Source organism: Homarus americanus, unplaced genomic scaffold (assembly GCF_018991925.1).
Source record: "Homarus americanus isolate GMGI-L3 unplaced genomic scaffold, GMGI_Hamer_2.0 scaffold6317, whole genome shotgun sequence".
In the NCBI taxonomy this organism is placed as follows: Eukaryota; Metazoa; Arthropoda; class Malacostraca; order Decapoda; family Nephropidae; genus Homarus; species Homarus americanus.
Window position 1 is genome coordinate 17,968,765 of NW_024730668.1, and position 19,001 is coordinate 17,987,765.

Sequence of the window (19,001 nt, forward strand, 5' to 3'; positions counted from 1 at the left end):
TGTCCAAATAAAAAAACGTTGAATTAAAAACTCGCGAAATTTGAGAAGCTACTGTACAACATTTAACCCTTCAATATGTCTTCAAAGAGACCATGATGCAGAGAAAGTGGTGCTAGTGCTTCCAAGCGTAAGCACAAGTCACTATCTATCCAGGAAAAGGGTGAATTTCCATGGTCCGGCACAGGTCAGGTCCCGAGGTTGCCGGACTAGAGAGGTACAACCTGTACTACAAAAAACAATGTTTTGTTTATTCTAGGAGATGGGCTGAGGTGCATTTGGGTAGACTTTCAATATTTTTAGTATTTTGTGTTTCTCTCAAAACCAAACTAAAATATTCCATTTAAACAACACTTCGATTTACCGTGAATTCGGTTTAAAGCAACCTCTCCTGGAACATATCTCGCATTATATCCACGTCCTACTGTACAGTGTAATTATAATAAAGGAAAATAGATAAACAATAATTCTCATTCTGCACTTAAAATGACAAAATAGTTATGGTACCTGTACCTATACATAAATTGGTGATGGTCACCTGTAAAGAAGGAAAATATATCTGGACAGTAAATTAAATAAAATTAAATAAATATGCTTAGGAGGCATATTAAGGGTAAATAACAAGCGAAATATTACAGAAACACTTGAAATACCTAGGAATGCACCAATCTCCACGAGGACCAGATGTAAACAAGGTTATGCCGAACCATGGATACTAGCGTCGGTGGGTACTAGAGGCCGTCCGGCAAACTAAAATTTTGTCGGAAGACGGGAGGTGCCGGACAATAGAGTACCGGATTAAGGAGTTTCAACCTGTATTGCTCTCTGCAAAAGTGAATGCTTCGTCGAAGAGTCTCAAGCACCACACGCTCATTCATCCAGCGTGATTATAGTAGCAAAAGTTGTACATTGCTAAGGTGTGTTCTTAAACACGAAATAGGTGAGATTTATTTCTGCCATGTTATTACGGGATTTGCTCTACCCAAGTTAATGATTTCCACTACTGTATTGTGTTGATATTGGCAGTCATATTTTTGCTTTTTAAGTCAGAATCTTCCAATTTTGCCATTGTACTTAATATACTCTCCCATAAGGCATTTCAGACTAGGGCTTGAGTAGCTGTTCAACCGCAGATGTCAGCTTCCCCAATTTAGTGTTTACACACATATACTGTACATGTAACATGGTTAGGTATTTGCACAGGGTTTTTCTGCGAGATTAGTTTACTCCTCACGGAGCTTGGAAGGCGTGACCGAGTAATGTATTAGCCCCTTTCTAATAGGCACAAGTATTTATATAAATGGGTTAATTACATTAGACTTGCATTTTTATTTATTTATTTTTTTACGGGAATTGGCCCACCCGGGCACAGGTCAAACGACCCACTAGCTAGCATGTTCAGAGCATGTGATAAGGTGTGCCCACGAGAAGTCGCGTCACTTGGCGCTGAGCTTAGGATTAAGTAACTGGCTCTCTGGCCACCTATTGCGGGCAGTAGTTTGATATCACTCACTAGAGGAAGACGTTATTTAGAGTTATCATTGAGGTGACCCGTCTTCCTCGAGGGAGGACGACGGATATATTTCCGTTCTCCCTCGAGAAGTCTCTACTCATTCTCACTCAACTCTCACATCGACAGAACGTACTAAGCAGAGCTTTTTAACATAGCCTCCATCCTCATTTAACACTCATAGCTACAGTGGTTAACTTACGGTGATAATCCTTTTTGAAAGTGTACATAGAAACCTTTTAAAATAAATACAAACAAAAGGAACATATTGGATTTCACTCCAGAAGATCCATCAATCTTTGATCTATATTTTAGTATAGTCAGTTCTGCTACAACGTGATAGTTGTGTTCTTGTAAAACTTCGCATTGTAGAAATTCGCGCAATAGAAATAACAGGGCCTATGGAGAAAATAGGGTTAGGTCCAGATTACTCGAAATCGAAAACAATTTAGTAGTTAGCCTAACACAAAGGATAGCACAGTCTAAATAAATGTTACATTCATATCTAATAGTGAAATCATACAGTAAATGTAACACAGTTAATACCACAAAATTGGAGAAATAGTAAGCAAAAATCACTGAGGACGCTTCAAAACAACCCACGTGTTTCAATTGATCGTGTGATTTTAACAGAGAGCGTGGGTGTAAAACGCTATTAGTCCGCACTGTGAAACATTATTTTTATTTTTTTTTCAGACAGTATTTATGGGAACAGCTAAATTTGCAAAAAAAGGATGAAATTTATAGAGTCCCTATCAAATAACACTTCACAAACAAAACACATGAATCAATTGAACATGTGATGTCGAACGTGAACTGTAAACGCTGCATAACCCCGCGCCAAGCGACAGTACACTTAAAACATTCGAGTGGAATCGCGTTACAGCCAACACGCATTCGCGTTTTACAAATATCATTCTTCAATTCATCAATCGCGTTATAGCCAATTCACGTTGACAAAACACGTGTTGCAGCAGAAATGACTGTATGTCTAAAATATAAGGTAAGGTGCTTCACAAGTGATTGCTACAAGTGGTGACAACCCAGGAAGGATGTTACATATACAGGTAGTTCTGCTATAACGCGATAATTGTGTTCTTGTAAAATATCGTGTTATAGAAAATTGCGTAATAGAAATAACAGGGCTTATGGAGAAAATAGGGTTAGGTGCAGATTACTCGAAATCGAAAAAATTTAGTAGTTAGCCTAACACAAAGGATAGCACAGTCTAAATAAATGTTACATTCATATCTAATAATGAAATCATACAGTAAATTTAACACTTTACCTTGAAAAAATATGAATGTAACTTGATGGGGGAGAAGGGTGATTTTGAGGTTGATAACATCAAGCTTCTCTTCAAGTGTTATATCCTTTCTTTTACGATAATCACCGGGAATTCTATCATCAGAATGCTTTTTGGAGATATTCTTCTTTACCATATTCACAGTTAATACCACAAAATTGGAGAAATAGTAAGCAAAAATCGCGTTATAGCAAACAAGCGATCGCGTTATACAAATATTGTTCCGAATTCATAAATCGCGTTAGAGCAAATTCGCGTTATCAAAACACGCGTTATAGCAGAACTCACTGTACAACAGTTTCACATGTAGCTGTTATATTCACGGTAACAGTCACCTCAGCAGATACACAGTTGGTAAAGGTAGAGATATTATGTTCTCCCGATTACAGTGTTATCCTGTTACATTGTGTTACTAAAGAAGCATTCGTTACAGACTGAAGCAGTGAATGATTTCACTGGCTTCCTCTCAGTGGAGTCTCAGGTCACACATGGTGCAGGTGGCAAGAATGGTTTGAGGGGAGGGGTTTGGTGACATGCAACCAGAAGAAATCAGAGAAGAGCTGCTTGGAAACACTGGAGAAGAGTTAACTAATGAAGAACTGGCTTATTTACTTAAAGAAGATGAGCAAGATGATCAGGAATGAGATCTTGGTCCATTTGATTTACAGGAAAACATCTAGATACGTATGAGAGAAAATTAACAAAATTTTTACATTCTTCAAGAAAAGAATAGAAGCACTTCTGGAATTAGACCAATCTCTAGACCGAGCATCTGTTTATTAAGCAGATGTGTGGACTTAGCACTATCACCACTCAACGAAATCTACTAAGATCTAAATAGCACCTGTGATCTCAGCTCCCCATCACATTATCCTTCTCCAGAGTTCCCAAAACACCAGCTTCAACTCAATCTTCTGCCACTCCAGCTACTCCTGCGCCTGTCACTCCACACTCGCCTGCCACTTCATCATCATCAACTTCAAAGTCATCACCTTACCAATATCTTCCCAGGCGATAGTACCACCCTGTTTGATAGCGGCCTTTCATTGCTGCAAGAGTGAATGACTGACGAGTATGATACACAGTTTAATAATTTTTATGTGAATGGCTTGTAGGTGGTTTCTCCAGTTCAGTTTATCATCAACAACAACAACAATCCCAAGGAATTTAATATTTTGTTCATATTACCAAGGTACAGGGGGTCCATATCTGGGGGTAAGTCTTTCCTTCTGTGAAAGATCATATACTAGTGGGGGGTTTTTAGGTTTACGGTGAGTTTATTACACATTACCCAGTTCCCAACTTTAGTCAATTCACTGTTCATAGTCCTCATCAAGGAATGGAGATCTGAGCGACTGACATAGAAATTACTATCATCTACAAATAAGTTGGGCCGAGAATAGAGCCTTGAAGGACACCGTACAAAATAGGTGATGAGTCAGATTGATGGTTGTTATAGCAGACATACTGCCTCCTGTTTGACAGATCCAAGGTAAACCAATTGTGGGATAAGCCCCTAATGCAGTAATGTTTAAGTTTTGACAGGAGGATGGTATGGTCGACAGTATCAAAGGCTTTAGAAAGGTCCAGGAAATATTTCGACTGTGAACTGACTATCATCAAAGGAGTTCATGATGTCATTAGTAAAGGATACCACAGTACTCTCAGTTAACCTTTTTGCTCTAAATCCAAACTGAGAATCTGTAAGGATGTTATTGTTACTGCAGAAGGAATTTAGTTTATACTACTGCAGTACATGCCAGCATCTCTAACATCTTACTTAAGGCTGGGAGGACTGAAATGGGGCCGTAATTCTTTAGGGACCTTATCGCCAGATTTTTTATATGCTGGGTGAACCTTAGCAATTTTCAGTTTATCCAGAAAGACACCACTAGTGAAGGAGGAGTTACAAATGTGTAAGAGAACAGGTAGTAATAGGTGGGCTACTTTCTTTATGATGCTGCATCTTTGGACTTTTTATTGTGGTCAATAATCCATCTGCTGTGACAGGGAACAAGAACAACTCATTTTGTTGTCTGTTTTGCAGGTAGGCTTTAAATTCCTCATAGTGATCAGGGATGCTCTCTGCAAGTTTATTGAAGTGGTTGGTAATGAGGGGTGAGCCATATGTTGAGTGTTCCTGTTCTGAATGGAATTGATGATACTCCAGGTTTCTTACTGTTGCCTGATGTTGACTGAAACTTATTTATATAATAGCTATGTCTGGCATTTCTAACTGCTTTAGTTACTCTATTTCAGGTATTTCAGTAAGCATCACCAAAAGTTATGAGTCATTTTGCAAATTTTCTCTGGAGTTTGTGTTTTTGTTAATCATTGCCTTGATTTCACTTGTGATTTTGGGCTTGGAAACAGGTCACTTTTTACTTAGTCTTGAGGGGGAAGCATTTATCAAAGCAAGCACTGAAGATGCAAGAGAAGTTGCAGCAGATCACATTAGGATTGCCGGAGGCATTGAAAAAACCCCACTTAGCTTTCATTAAGTTGTTTTCGAACAAGAGCGTTAGTCTTTGTATTTTATTGTGACTCTTCCAGACGTTTCAGATCTTGTGGCTGTTTTATGCATGGCAAAAACTGGGAAGTGGTCTAAGATATTGTTATAAATAATTCCACTTGAAAGATTGTTAAGTTTAGTTGTTTTGCTCTGAATGGTTAAAGTGAACTTAAGGTAAACAATTAATACTTCAATGGTTTGTTGTTCAATGTTTTATTTTCTCTCTCAATGTACAGTACTTAGTGACTTATTTATGCAATTGTATTTAATTTTGTTGTAGGCTTGATGATGACAAGAGATTTGTCAATATGTTACCAAATAAATGTTGCTGTTTATCCATACATTGGTGCTGTTATTCATCCTTTGTATACACTTCCCCGAGGAGAGTCAATTTGAAGAGACTGAATTTTTTAGTACAGTAGTCGTGTATTTGAAAACTAAAACAAGGTGTTGCAGGAAGGGATACCATAATCTCATATATATATATATATATATATATATATATATATATATATATATATATATATATATATATATATATATATATATATATATATATATATATATATATATATATATAATAAAGGGTGCATGAATTTTCCAAATTACTAAAAAAAAAATTTATTGAAAGATTTTACACTGACCTTTCCAGACACTAGCTTCAACTGGAATTGAACACTGGTGAAGACAAGTTGCTCTCTTCCATGACAGCCTGCCTAGGCTCCCCATTGCCACACTGCTTTAGGCTACAGTACAGTACTTGCTTATGGTGTATCCTGTGACATATAATGTAACCTGTGGAGAAATTTACAATTAATTCTGAAATCACAGTAATAAGCCCAGCTTATTTCACCTGATGATTAAACACCCGAATGGTATCCTAACCAATTTTAACAAATCCTTATCCTAACCAATCCTAACCTAACCTATTTTAACCAATCCTATCCAATGTACTAACCTATCATAACCAATCTTAACCTATCCTACTTAATCCTAACCAATGCTAACCAAATCATCAGGTGAAATAAATGGCAGCTTCAATTTTTCAAGAGATTTGGTCTTAGTCAAGATTCAGATTAGGACAACCATGGAACTATATGTATTGATTTGTATAAAGGGAGATAAAACAAAAAAATAAGTAGAATACAGAAAGTCCTTGCTTAACGTCATGGCTACGTTCTTGAAAAACAAAGCGTTAACGGAATAAATTTTCCCACAAGAAATAGATAAAATACGCTAGTTACATTCCCCAACCTCCCTTTGCCCCATAAAATACATTACATATACAGTGATCCCTCGGTCAACGAGCGCCTCGGTTAACGAATTACCTTCCATAAGATTCTTCACTTCGGTTAACAAGCAAACCCTCGGTTAACGAATTCCTTACGAATTTTTCCCAACATGTTTTCGCCTGCATTTGGCTGCCCACCAGCTGTAGTATTAGTCCGCCAATACAGTAATCAGTTTTAGGGCTTAAATTCCTTACCATTTTAGTAAATATCAAGAAGGTTGTACTATTCAATAATTTTAAAAGTTTTATATTAAATTTTTCAGTCATTTTAACAATTATTGAACATAATTGAAGTACAGGAAGCTAGTTTTTTGCGCGCCAAACAGCCACTCAACACACCAAGCTTGGCGTCAGTTTGTTTACCAGTTCAGAGGAAGGAACATCTTGTTTGAGACTCTTCAACATAAACGCCTTTTTTCTGTGTTTCCAGTCAAATTATTGGTCATTTTTAAATATATTTTACATATTGACAATATATAATGCAGTGCAGTGTTGATTTAAAGAAAATAATCTTGAATTACACCAAATGAACTAAAATTTTATGGGTAAAATGGCGGCATGGGGTGACTTCTCTTCCACCCCAATGCCTTCTCTTCTCCCTTCTCCTCCACCCCCATTCTAATTCCCATCATCATCATCATCAACCAGGAGCCTTCTACATGCACACCTTGTATGTAATTTTCGGTGAGCTGGAACCAATTACCCAAAAACCCATTGAAACAATGGTTTCGGTTAACGAGCAACCTTCTGGAACGAATTGTGCTCGTTAAAAGAGGGACCACTGTACATCCAAAAAGATAAATAAACTAAATCATTTTGTATTGTACTTACTGATGGGCAGAGGTGGAGCGAGTGTGTGTGGGTAGTGGAGAGGAGGAGGGTGGAAAGTCACTGAGACCCGGAGGGGAGCTCTCCTTCCTGCTCTGACTGGGGTTACCCTTCCATTTTCGTAGCACTTGATGGGTGCTTGGAAGCCATTTAAAATGGTTACAGTACAGTATTTATAGCAAAAACACTTAAGCACGCACGTATACTATGGAAGCCTAACAAAGACTGGGGACGCTGTGAAGCTCCGCGAGAGAGCATAGTTCTCCAAGATGAGCGAGGGTGATGTGCCATACAAAGTAGTCCGTGTTGGGTGACAACATTATAAAGAATCAGTCGGGACATTGTTGGAATCATGGGTATCTAAAGAGTAGTGATGTTGTAACGAAACAACGTTGTATGGGACAATGTTAAACAAGGAAGTACTGTACTGTACTGTACTATATAATACAGTACAACATTTTTGTCAGAAATTTATAGTTTTCAAGTTTTTTCTTATTCCAGGTTTGGTTCTTTAGATTCTTTTGTTTCTGTTTTGCCTTGTTGGGTTAGGTTAGTTTTCTACACCAGGGGGTGGGGGCTAGGTCAGGTCCTTCTTTTTTCTCTGGTTAAATTACATTAGACATGTATATTATACTGATGTTTGAGAGTCATTTCGTTAGGTTCTTGATGATCTTTTTGTCTGGCAAAAATTTATTTATTTCACCATTTTTGGGATGTTCTTGATGAACTGAAGAGCTTTTCTTCAATTGAAAAGTTTCCTAATTCACCTCATTAACCAAGGCACCTGTTCTTAAATACTGTATTATACAGCACTTTTTAAAGTTTTCAATTGAACCCGCGGAGTAGCTCGTAAAACGAGAAACACGTAAATGGAATAACAGAACATATGGGATTAATTGAAATAGAGACTGGGCCGACTCCCAAACTCCACTTTTTCCGACACAATACCGACATAATACCTACCTTTAGTAAAAATAACATCTTAATTATATGATGGTATGCACACACAATTAATATTTAAGAGAAATACAGTTGCCAGGTTAATGTCCATTCAAGTAATGGACTCAACTCCCCACCCCCCCCACCCCTACCCCCCTCTTCCCACGCTCGCTGGCTCTTCCCTCAATGAGAAATGTTTGGGTGAAAACACTAGATTTTAAGGTATAGTAACAAACAATACCTCAGACTAAAGTTAGGATAATATAATTGACATTGCTGAATTCCTTGCAAGGCGAAGAATATTTTGAACATAAACGTCACATATTTTGCACAAAACATAAAATTTTGGATTTTTAATCAAAATTCTTAAATTAGATCTAAAATTTGTATGTCTAATGCAAATTCCATGATGTTTATATTTAAAATAATCTAAATCTTATAAGAATTCCAGCAATGTAAATTATATTCTGGCCAGGTAATTTGTATGAATTTTATGAGCTAAAACAAATTTCTTCAGTAAATAAACAAATTATTATTCACCCAGACACTATCTGTCAATCAAAATACCCCACCTCCGCTCCCCCCCCCTCTTCCCACGCTTGCCGAGTCCCTCCCTCCCTCCCCCCCACCTTCCCTCCATACCAGAGAAATGTTTAGGAGAAAACAGTATACGTATTTACTTTTTTAGTAATAAATAATACCTCAGACTAAAGTTAGGATAATATAATTGACATTTCTGGATTCCTTGCAGGTCAGGGAATATTTTGAATGTAAACGTCATATTTTGTCACAAAAGATAAAATATTTGCTTATTTTCATGATTTCCTTAAATTACATCTAAAATTTGTATGTCTAATGCAAATGTAAAGATATTTATATTTAATATGATCACCAACTTGTAAGGATTCCAGCAATGTAAATTATATATTTTATGAGCTAAAAACATATATATCTTCAGTAAATAAACAAATTATACTTCAACCGCGTAAATGAGTAAATTCACCGCGTAAATCGGACATCCCGGTTCTGGCAAGGTACCGCGTAAATGACCAAACGCGTAAACGAGAACCGCGTAAATCGAGGTTCAACTGTAGTTAGGTTTGTTTTCATAATTTTTACGGGGTGATTTTACCCCACAATTTCCCTCTAATTCAAAGCCCTAGCAACTTTGTATGAAAAAAAAAAAATGAAAAATATAAATTTCAGACTAGTGAAGCAGACGGTTAGCACCTGAAGGACTTTACATAAAATTTTCAGATTTTCCATAGGTGTTTTTTCGATGACACTGCCATATAAACGTTATGACAACTTTTTCCTTTACAGTGGTCCCTCGGTTAACGAACACAATTCGTTCCAGAAGGTAGCTCGTTAACCGAAAAACCATTGTTTCAATGGGATTTTGGGTAATTGGTTCCAGCTCACCGAAAATTACATACAAACTAAAAATAAATGCAGTAAAGTACATTTACTTTGAGGTGTGCGTGTAGAAGGCTCCTGGTTGATGATGATGGGAATTAGAAGTGGGGGTGGAGAAGGGAGAAGAGAAGGCAGTGGGGGTGGAAGAGAAGTCACCCCATGCTTCATGCCGCCATTTCACCCATAAAATTTTAAGTTCACTTGGTGTAATTCAAGATTATTTTCTTTAAATCAACACTGCACTGCACTATATATTGTCAAAATGTAAAATAAATTTCAGAATGACCAATAATTGTACTGTAAAAATGTAAAAATAGTTTATGTTCAAGAGAGTCTCAAGCAAGATGCTTCCTCCACTGAGCAGAGGCACAAACTGGCGCCATTCTGGGTGAGTCAAGTGGCTGTTTGGCGTGCTAAAAACTAGTTCCCTGTACTTCAATTATGTTAAATAATTGTTAAAATGACTAAAAAATTTAAAAAAGACTTGGAAAATTATTGAATAGTACAACCTTCTTGATATTTACTCAAATGGTAAAGAATTTAAGCCCTAAAACCGATTACTGTATTGGCGGACTAATACTACAGCTGGTGAGCAGGCAAAAGCATGTTGGGAAAAATTCGTAAGGAATTCGTTAACCGAATTTTATTCGTTAACCAAATTGAATATTCTTATGGAAGGTAATTTGTTAACTGAGGCGTTTGTTAACCGAGGGATCACTGTATTTTTTTTCTTCACAACCTATACATGTAAACATAAATCACCTGTAGTGGCTAGGGCATGAAAGATTAATGAAATTACAACAGTAAAGCATGCCAAAAAACTGATCAAATGACAACATTTACATGTCTCTTCATGCTTTGTAGACAAAGAAATAAATATTTTGCCATAAATATTACGCCAATATGTCTTCTGTGGCATTGCGTATTGTCGTCTCATTGCAAACTATAAATATGTGATTCCGGTTTTTATAAACATTATAAGTAACAATGGAAGCTCTCAACAGGGATTTTATTACCATAAATGGATCTTAAAGTTTGGACTGTTATTATTTTTTTTTTCACTAGTACAGTTTTTTATGCTGACTCTTAAGTATCCAACTAATTTTTTGCAGAAATAAATATTTAACATTTTATTGGCATATTTTTGCAGGAACAGTGTCTGTTTTTGCTGTTGAATGAAAATGAGTGAAATCCTACAATCATCGTTTTTGTTATGCAAAAACAACCGAACCTAACGAGATCGTAAAACGCTGACGTTATGCATAACGGCCAACATTCTACAGGGCACAACGATTATAAGTGACTGCTGCGCTGCATACGAGGGCCTGAACGAGCTGCGAGTTTATGTGGCGCCAGCATCACAAAGAGCAAAATTTGTACGAGCTTATGTTAAACATGACAGGCCAGCACTTCTGATTCATAGACCTGTAAGTCACAAATAAAATATTTCTGCAAAACATGAATTTAACATTTAAAATCAGCACAAAAAACTGTATCTTTAATGCATCTTTCAAAAACTTGGAACACAGTCCAAATTTTTAATAAGACCCCCATAAATATTGGCTTGATAATCCTTTGTTTTCATTATAGGCTTCACTTTCCTGGTTTTCTCGTTTATGGTAAGGTAAGGTTAGGTTAGGTTAGGGCAGATTCTGTTAGGTTCTGTGCATTGTCATTTCTATTTTCGTGTTTAGTATCATGCAAATAGTATTTAATTTTTGGTTAATATTCGTCTTTCTGACTCCCTTAAATATGATATTTTTTAATTACAAATTAATAGTGACGAGTAATGTTTCTTGCACAAATGCTTAAATCTTAATACTGTATATTTACCATCAAACATTAGGTATCTGCTGTTGTCTGCGCATGCTTTCGTTTGCCCTATTTGTTTACAACCAACCCACTTGGTCTGACCGTACACTCACGTCCACAAAAACAATTAAAATTACACCATGGCAACTCCGAATCACCTGGTGTTGCGTGACTCGGTATTTTCTGGCGGTGATAGTTCAGGTAGGCGTCTAGATCGTTCGCTGCAGTACGGTATATAGTGTGTGTGTGTGTGTGTGTGTGTGTGTGTAATAATAATAATAGTAATAATAATAACAATAATAATAACAATAATAATAATAATAATAATAAACGGTTTATTAATAGAGTTGCAGCCGGTGGCTGAAAATATACAGACTTACTTTTGATTTAGACATAATGATATAATGTGCATTGAATACATTTACAGGGGTGTACAGTACATAAATCAAGAGTTGTTTATTATTTTAACAATACATGGGATGGTGCTGTTCTTATATCTATCGGTGCGGGCTCTTATGGGCTGAATTTTGTTGTAGTGGCGGGCTGTGTGTGTGTGTGTGTGTGTGTGTGTGTGTGTGTGTGTGTGTGTGTGTATATAATATAATAATAATAATAATAATTAACGGTTTATTGAAAGAGCTTGGCAGCCAGAAGGCTGAAAATATACAGTTACATATTTGGGGAATGGGTTACGAATTACAAATAATATACAAGTGACATAAGTGACACAAATAAGACATATAATAACTTAGATGGGGATCAGCTCAAACTACAGTTCATTTCAACATAGTGACAGTGTAGGGAGCAGTGTTTACTGGGAGTGAATACACTGATTTATTACATGTTATTGATAATTTTTACAATGGTTGGGACTGGGCTGTTCTTATAGCGATCAGTTCGTGCACGTATGGGCTGGATGCGGTTGTGGTGTCGAACAGCAATTCTCGGACAGGGGATCTCAGGTGGTAGTAGGGGCCGGTGTCGGGGATGGTGTAGAAGCTTCTTACCAAATTTGCAGATGAGGCCGTGGTGATGGTCAGTGAGAGTCGAAAGGGTCAGTGTGTTGAGCGCTTCTTGATATGTGGAGTAGGAAGGGGAGAGAATAATCTTGCATGCCCTCTTTTGCACTTTTTCTAGGTGTTTACGTTGTGTGGCATTTAGGGAGGAAGACCAGGTGGGGGAGGCATAGGTGAGCTTGGGAAGTATGAATGTTGTGTATACACTGAGGAGCTCGTGTGCGGGAACTCCGAGGGACTTGAGTCGGCGGAGGAGGTGGAGGCGGAAACTGGAGGATTTGACAACTTCACTGACGTGTGGTTTCCAATTTAGTTTGTTGTCTATGGTGACGCCGAGGAGCTTCGTGGAATCTACAACCTGGAGTGTGTTCGGACCTAGGGTAATGGAGGGAGGTGGGACAATGTCGGAGGAGAGGTTGATGTGCATAACCATGGTCTTGGTATGGTTGATGGTGACATTGGTTGTTGGTGGCCCAGTTTTGGAGAGTGTTCAATAAATCCTGAAGGGCGGTATAGTTGGGAGCGGAATTGTTGACGCTGATCCCAATGGTGGAGTCGTCGACATATTTCCAGCGAGCAGGGGCTTCTCTTAGGGCATCATTGATGAGCATAAGGAAGCAGAGTGGTCCCATCTTGGTGCCTTGGGGGACGCCACAGGTGAGTGACTGAAAGGTGGAGACAGCCCCTCGGAAGCGTACAGCTTGGCGTCGGTCACTGAGGAAGTCTGTAAGCCATGGTATGAGATTTCTCCGAAGCCCGAGGTCAATAGCTTTGTGTGTGTGTGTGTGTGTGTGCGCTTTCTCTCTTACAAATTCGCTTTCATTGGTACCAGATATAGGGTGGCCAGACGTCCGGCTTTTGAGTACTCTGTCCTCCGTCCGGCGCTACCTCGACCCGCACGTTAATTTGTCCTCTTTTTTGTTGTCTGACTAAAGAGAATTATATAAATTACCTTAGGTATACCGGTACTTAAAACAGTGGAAACTGAAGGCGTAATAACCGTTAACGTATTTTTATTAAATGTAGCTGCCGTTGTCAACACTGCTGATGAGCCGCAGTGTACAACAGTACGAGTCAAGTTGTCAACACCATCAACACGTCCAAGATGGTCAGTCTGTCCAAGGCCGCAGCGGAGAGTGGTTGACTTTTTGTTCTTGCCTCAATTTGGTTATCATATGCTGTTTCAGCAGGAGTAAAAATGAATATTCATTTCTTTCAGTTCTTTATTTATACTGTATAAATGCATGTATGTAATATATACAGTACAGTGCATTTAAAAAAAAATTATTTTAGAAGAATAACCACAAAATAGCATTCATCACATGATACTGTGATATTTGACGAATCAACTGTATGATATGGACACAAAGTAGTACCTTCAGCTGTATATTATTATATTACTCTTATATTACTCCATTAATTATGTATAGTAAAGTATTACAGAACATGTATTAATTCTATGTAATATTCTATTTATTGTGCACCATATTATGTATATAAATTATCACATTTACACTTTATGTATTTAGCTTGTGAATGCTGGCATCTGTACAGGCCAGTGCGTAGTAATACATAGGTAGATGTAGAGAGAGAAGACAGAGTCCTCGTGGCGTGTGAACGCGAGCTTCTGCGTCCTATTGTATATATATCTCCCGTACGAGAATAGAACCTACTTTTAAGACAACAAGTGTTTGTGTATACCCTCAGTAGTATAGAACATTCTTTGGGTATCTGACAACACGCCAGATGGCGCAGTGATTATTTCTCAGTGAGATACAGTGGACCAAGCCTTTCCGCCCGGACTGTTAATGGCGTCTCGTCTTCAGCTCTTCAGCTTCAGCCCACGGCAAGACTACTACAAGCCTCTAAACTTACAGTGTTGTGAAGTGCTATGCTGTGTACAGTGCTGTGCTGTGAAGTGAAGTGTTTTGTGAAGTGCTGTGCTGTGTATTTTATTCATAATTGTCAGTGCAAGTTGCGGTCAGATGACTAAGGGAGCGGCCCGACAGTACGTGCTCTCCCGTCTCTGGTCTGAGGGTGACTGAGGAGCTAGCGCGACGCGGCCCACCCGCTCCTACGTCTGGCAGCGCGCCAAGTCTCTCCCCTCCCGCCACACACACACGCACGCACGCACGCACGCACACACACACACACACACACACACACACATTCACCTTCTATTGTCTTGTGACTTACTTCAGTCTTCTGTAATTCTGTGCATAGATTACGAGGGGCTGACCCGGTCTTTTGCACAGATAGAGTACAGAAGCCGTCGGCATGTCTCACAGGGATCAAAACGATACCCTGGACGATGGGGTTACGAGTTTTAGTGTGGGAGACCTCTCCCCACCCACGCTCACACCCCACGCTCCCCACAGTGACAACGCCGAGTCACCCACGGAATCTCCTCGCTCGTCGCGAGCCAGCTCTCCTGCGATGCATGCGTCCACAGATCTCCTTCAACTGATAAAGTGGATGGAAACTTCTCGACGCCAGGACGATATTGCAAGGAGAGAAGAGGAAGAAATTCGGTACAAAGAGTCTGAAAGACGTCGCCACAAATAGGAACAAACACGCAGAGAACTCGAAGATATACGTAGACGTGAGGATGACCTAAGAAGAAAGGAGGATCAAGCCAGATTTGAAGTGTTGATTTCTCTGTTAGCCCCCCCACAATGTTCTACCGTACAAGATTCGTCTGCTACTACTAATGTTGATGCGACTAGAGGTACTGGTACCTCATTTCCCAGAGTCGGATCACCAACACCTCAAAAGGCTGCAGTACAGACGCCTCCCTCTCTGATGTCTGACGCTTCTTATCAGATGTTTCGGGAATGGCGTCGACGTTGGCAAGACTACGCAACAATGGTTGACTTGTCAAGTTTATCACAGCCGAAACATATGATACAGCTTCGTATGTGCTTGTCCTTAGAGACACAACATACTCTCGAGCACACACTTCAAGTGCCTCCTACGACAACTCTGACGGTAGAGGCCGTGCTCGACAAGTTGCAGGAACACGTCAAGGGACAGCGCAACGAAGCACTCAGGAGAAGAGAACTCCTCCAATGTAAACAGCTTGATGGAGAATCTTTTGACGCATTTTTTGTAAGACTCAAAAGGTGTTCAGAGGAAGTTGATGTTTGTCCCGGACATTCTCAAGTCTGTGAAGAGACACAACTTAAGACAATTATTTTAACGGGTGTCCGAGATGAAGAGCTAGTTCAGCGTCTCATTTCCCTCGACCCCACTTCCTCCCTTCAAGATGTTGTTACGAAATGTCGAGCGTACGAGGCCCCCAGGTGTGCGACTTCAGCTTTACGCTCACAACCTGACCAGGTGAGGGCGGTGTCTTCCTGCAGAAAGGGTAAGAAGCAGCAAAGTAACCCCACCCCTCACCCTCCAGCTACACCTTCAGCAGCAGCTTTGTGTAACAGCTGTGTGAGACAGCATAATGCCTCCCAGTGCCCAGCTGCTCAAAGCGTGTGCAGAAGTTGCGACCGCCAGGGTCACTGGGCTTATACAGTCAAGTGCCCTGCTAGCAAAGTTCAGTGCAGACTTTGTGGTCGTGTGGGCCATTATGACAAATGTTCTAAGAAGACACATAAAGGACGCCACCTAGGATCCAAGAAGTCATCCTCAGGTAGTGCTGGCGCGCCGCCTCCTTCTGGCAAGCATCAAGACGCTGTGTCCAGTCGTTCCTGCCGTCGTGTACATAGTTCCACAGACACGACGCCCTAGCACATCAATGTCGTCATTTCTTACGGTAACTCGTCATCCAGTCTTCAGATGTTACTTGACACCGGTGCTGACGTCTCAGTAATTGGTCCACAACACTTAGCAAGTTTGGGAATACCCCGGAGCAACCTACAGCCCCCTCCTCAGACAACGAAACTGACAGCTGATGGTTCCAAGATGGCTCCAGCTTTGGGATCTTTCTGGGCTACCCTTACCTTTGGTAAGCAGTCTTGCTCAGCCCGGATTGATGTTCATAATGGTATCCCGACTCCGCTTTTATCATATGGCCATTGTCAAGAGTTGGCCATTATTTCCAAGGAATTCCCTAAACCTATTTTAAAGATCACCCATGTCAACAGGTTGAAGGAATTCCCTATCTCTACTAACACGTCCCCTTCTGACGCAAGAGCTTACCTTCTCAAGGAGTTTGCTGACGTGTTGGTTAATAAGAAATCTTTAGGATCCACACCACTCAAGCCGATGGTGGGTCCACCTATGAAGATTCATCTTAAGGATGGTGCTACACCTTTTGCCATCCACACCCCTCGTTTGATTCCTCACGCCTACAAGGAGCTAGTTAGACAAGAGCTTGACTCCATGGTTGCTCAGGGAATCATCAAACCGGCCGGAGACGAACCTTCACCTTGGTGCCACCCTCTCGTCCCCGTCGCCAAACCTCGTGGTGGAGTACGGATCACCACCGATCTATCAAAACTTAACCAGCAAGTTTCCCGTCCAGCCCATCCTTCACCCACACCCTTCGCAGCTGTTCGAAGTGTGGACCCGAAGGCGAAGTTTTTTACAACTATGGACGCCTTATGTGGTTATTGGCAGATCGAGTTGGCCGAGGAAGACCAGCATTTGACTACATTCATCACACCATTTGGAAGATACCAGTATTGCAGAGGCCCAATGGGATTTGCCGCTACGGGGGATGCATTCTGTCAACGTGGTGACGCGGCCCTTCAAGGAGTCACGAATTGTGTCAAGGTGGTTGATGATATCTTACTCCACGACGAAGACTACTGTGCCCACCTCTCTCGGATATACGAAGTTCTCACCAGATGTCGGAAGTACGGGATTACCCTCAACGCTGACAAGTTTGTAGTCGCCGCTCCATCAGTGAACTTCTGTGGGTACACTCTCTCAGCATCAGGCATCGCAGCTGACCCGGAGAAAGTAAGTGGAATCAGGGATTTTCCAACCTCTGCCAACCTGACAGACCTCCGTTCTTTTTTGGGTCTGGTCAATCAGCTGGCTGAATTCACACCTGACATCTCCGCCGCAGCCCAGCCGTTACGCCCCCTGCTGAGCCCCAGGAGGACATTCCTGTGGACCCCAGATCATCAAGAGGCCTTCCAGCGAGTCAAGCAGGCCCTTGTAAGTCCACCTGTCCTCGCCTGTTACGACCCAGCCCTACCCACCGTCCTCCAGACTGACGCCTCCAGACTCTACGGCGTTGGTTACGCCCTTCTGCAGGACCATGGCGGTGGACAACTCCGCTTAATTCAGTGTGGATCCCGGTTCCTGACGGACGCCGAGACCCGATATGCCACGATTGAGCTGGAGATGTTGGCTGTTGTCTGGGCGATGGCGAAGTGCCGCTTCTACCTGATAGGACTTCAGCACTTCACCCTCTTCACGGATCATCGCCCCCTTATACCTATAATCAATCACTACTCTTTGGATGCAGTAGAGAATCCTCGCCTTCAACGTCTGAAAGAGAAGCTCTCGCCTTATCTCTTCACGGCTGTGTGGTGTGCGGGTAAGCTGTTGTGCATCCCCGATGCCCTGTCCCGCGCCCCTGTCAGTCGCCCCACCCCAGAGGACAAGATGTTGTGTTCTACAGCTGCGGCATCCCTCAAGTCAGTGGTTTCATTGAAGGCCGTCTTCACATCAGAAGAGTCTACAGCACTGGATGCAGACAAGACCCTTGAAGATCTCCGCACCGCAGCCCGGGCCGACCCTTCCTACATCCGGCTCGTCGACTGTGTGTCTCAGGGATTTCCATCTAACCGATACGACCTTCATGAATCGCTACTCCCGTACTGGAAAATACGCGAGGATCTCTATTGTGACGGAGACCTCGTCTTGTATGGTCCACGAGTAGTTATTCCTGCTGCCCTACGCCGCCGTACCTTGACCCGCCTTCACGACAGCCATCGAGGAGTGGAGGCCACCAAGCGACGGGCGAAGCAGACTCTATTTTGGCCCGGAATCGACGCGGACATTGCAAGTACCGTCCGTGCCTGTGAACCGTGCCAGATTCTGCAACCTAGCCAGCAACAGGAACCTTTAATGTGCGACGACAACCCTTCAAGACCCTTCAAGTCTGTGTCGGCCGATTTCTTTGCAGTTGCAGGGAAGTCCTTCCTCGTAATTGCCGACCGACTGTCTGGATGGCCTGTTGTCGTCCCCTGTGGTAGTGATACAACGGCTACTGCTACCATCCGGAACTTCAGGCATTACTTCAGAGAAGTTGGTGTTCCCCTCCGCCTCAGGACTGATGGAGGACCTCAGTTCACCAGCCACGAGTTCCGGGACTTCATGCACCGTTGGGGAGTCCGTCACGTCGTGACCTCGCCCCACTACCCCCAGGCGAATGGACACGCTGAAGCCGCAGTCAAGACTGTGAA

General features: G+C 41.2%; 1 protein-coding gene across 1 annotated transcript in view; it reads right to left on the reverse strand.

Annotated features, from left to right (window-relative positions):
* Positions 1–19,001, reverse strand: part of LOC121867105 (protein arginine methyltransferase NDUFAF7, mitochondrial-like) — an 80,684-nt gene that overhangs the window by 53,002 nt on the left and 8,681 nt on the right. Inside the window, 1 exon segment of the mRNA XM_042366863.1 lies at positions 5,970–6,120. Coding sequence (XP_042222797.1) covers positions 5,970–6,054 — 85 coding nt within the window. The 5' untranslated portion in view covers positions 6,055–6,120.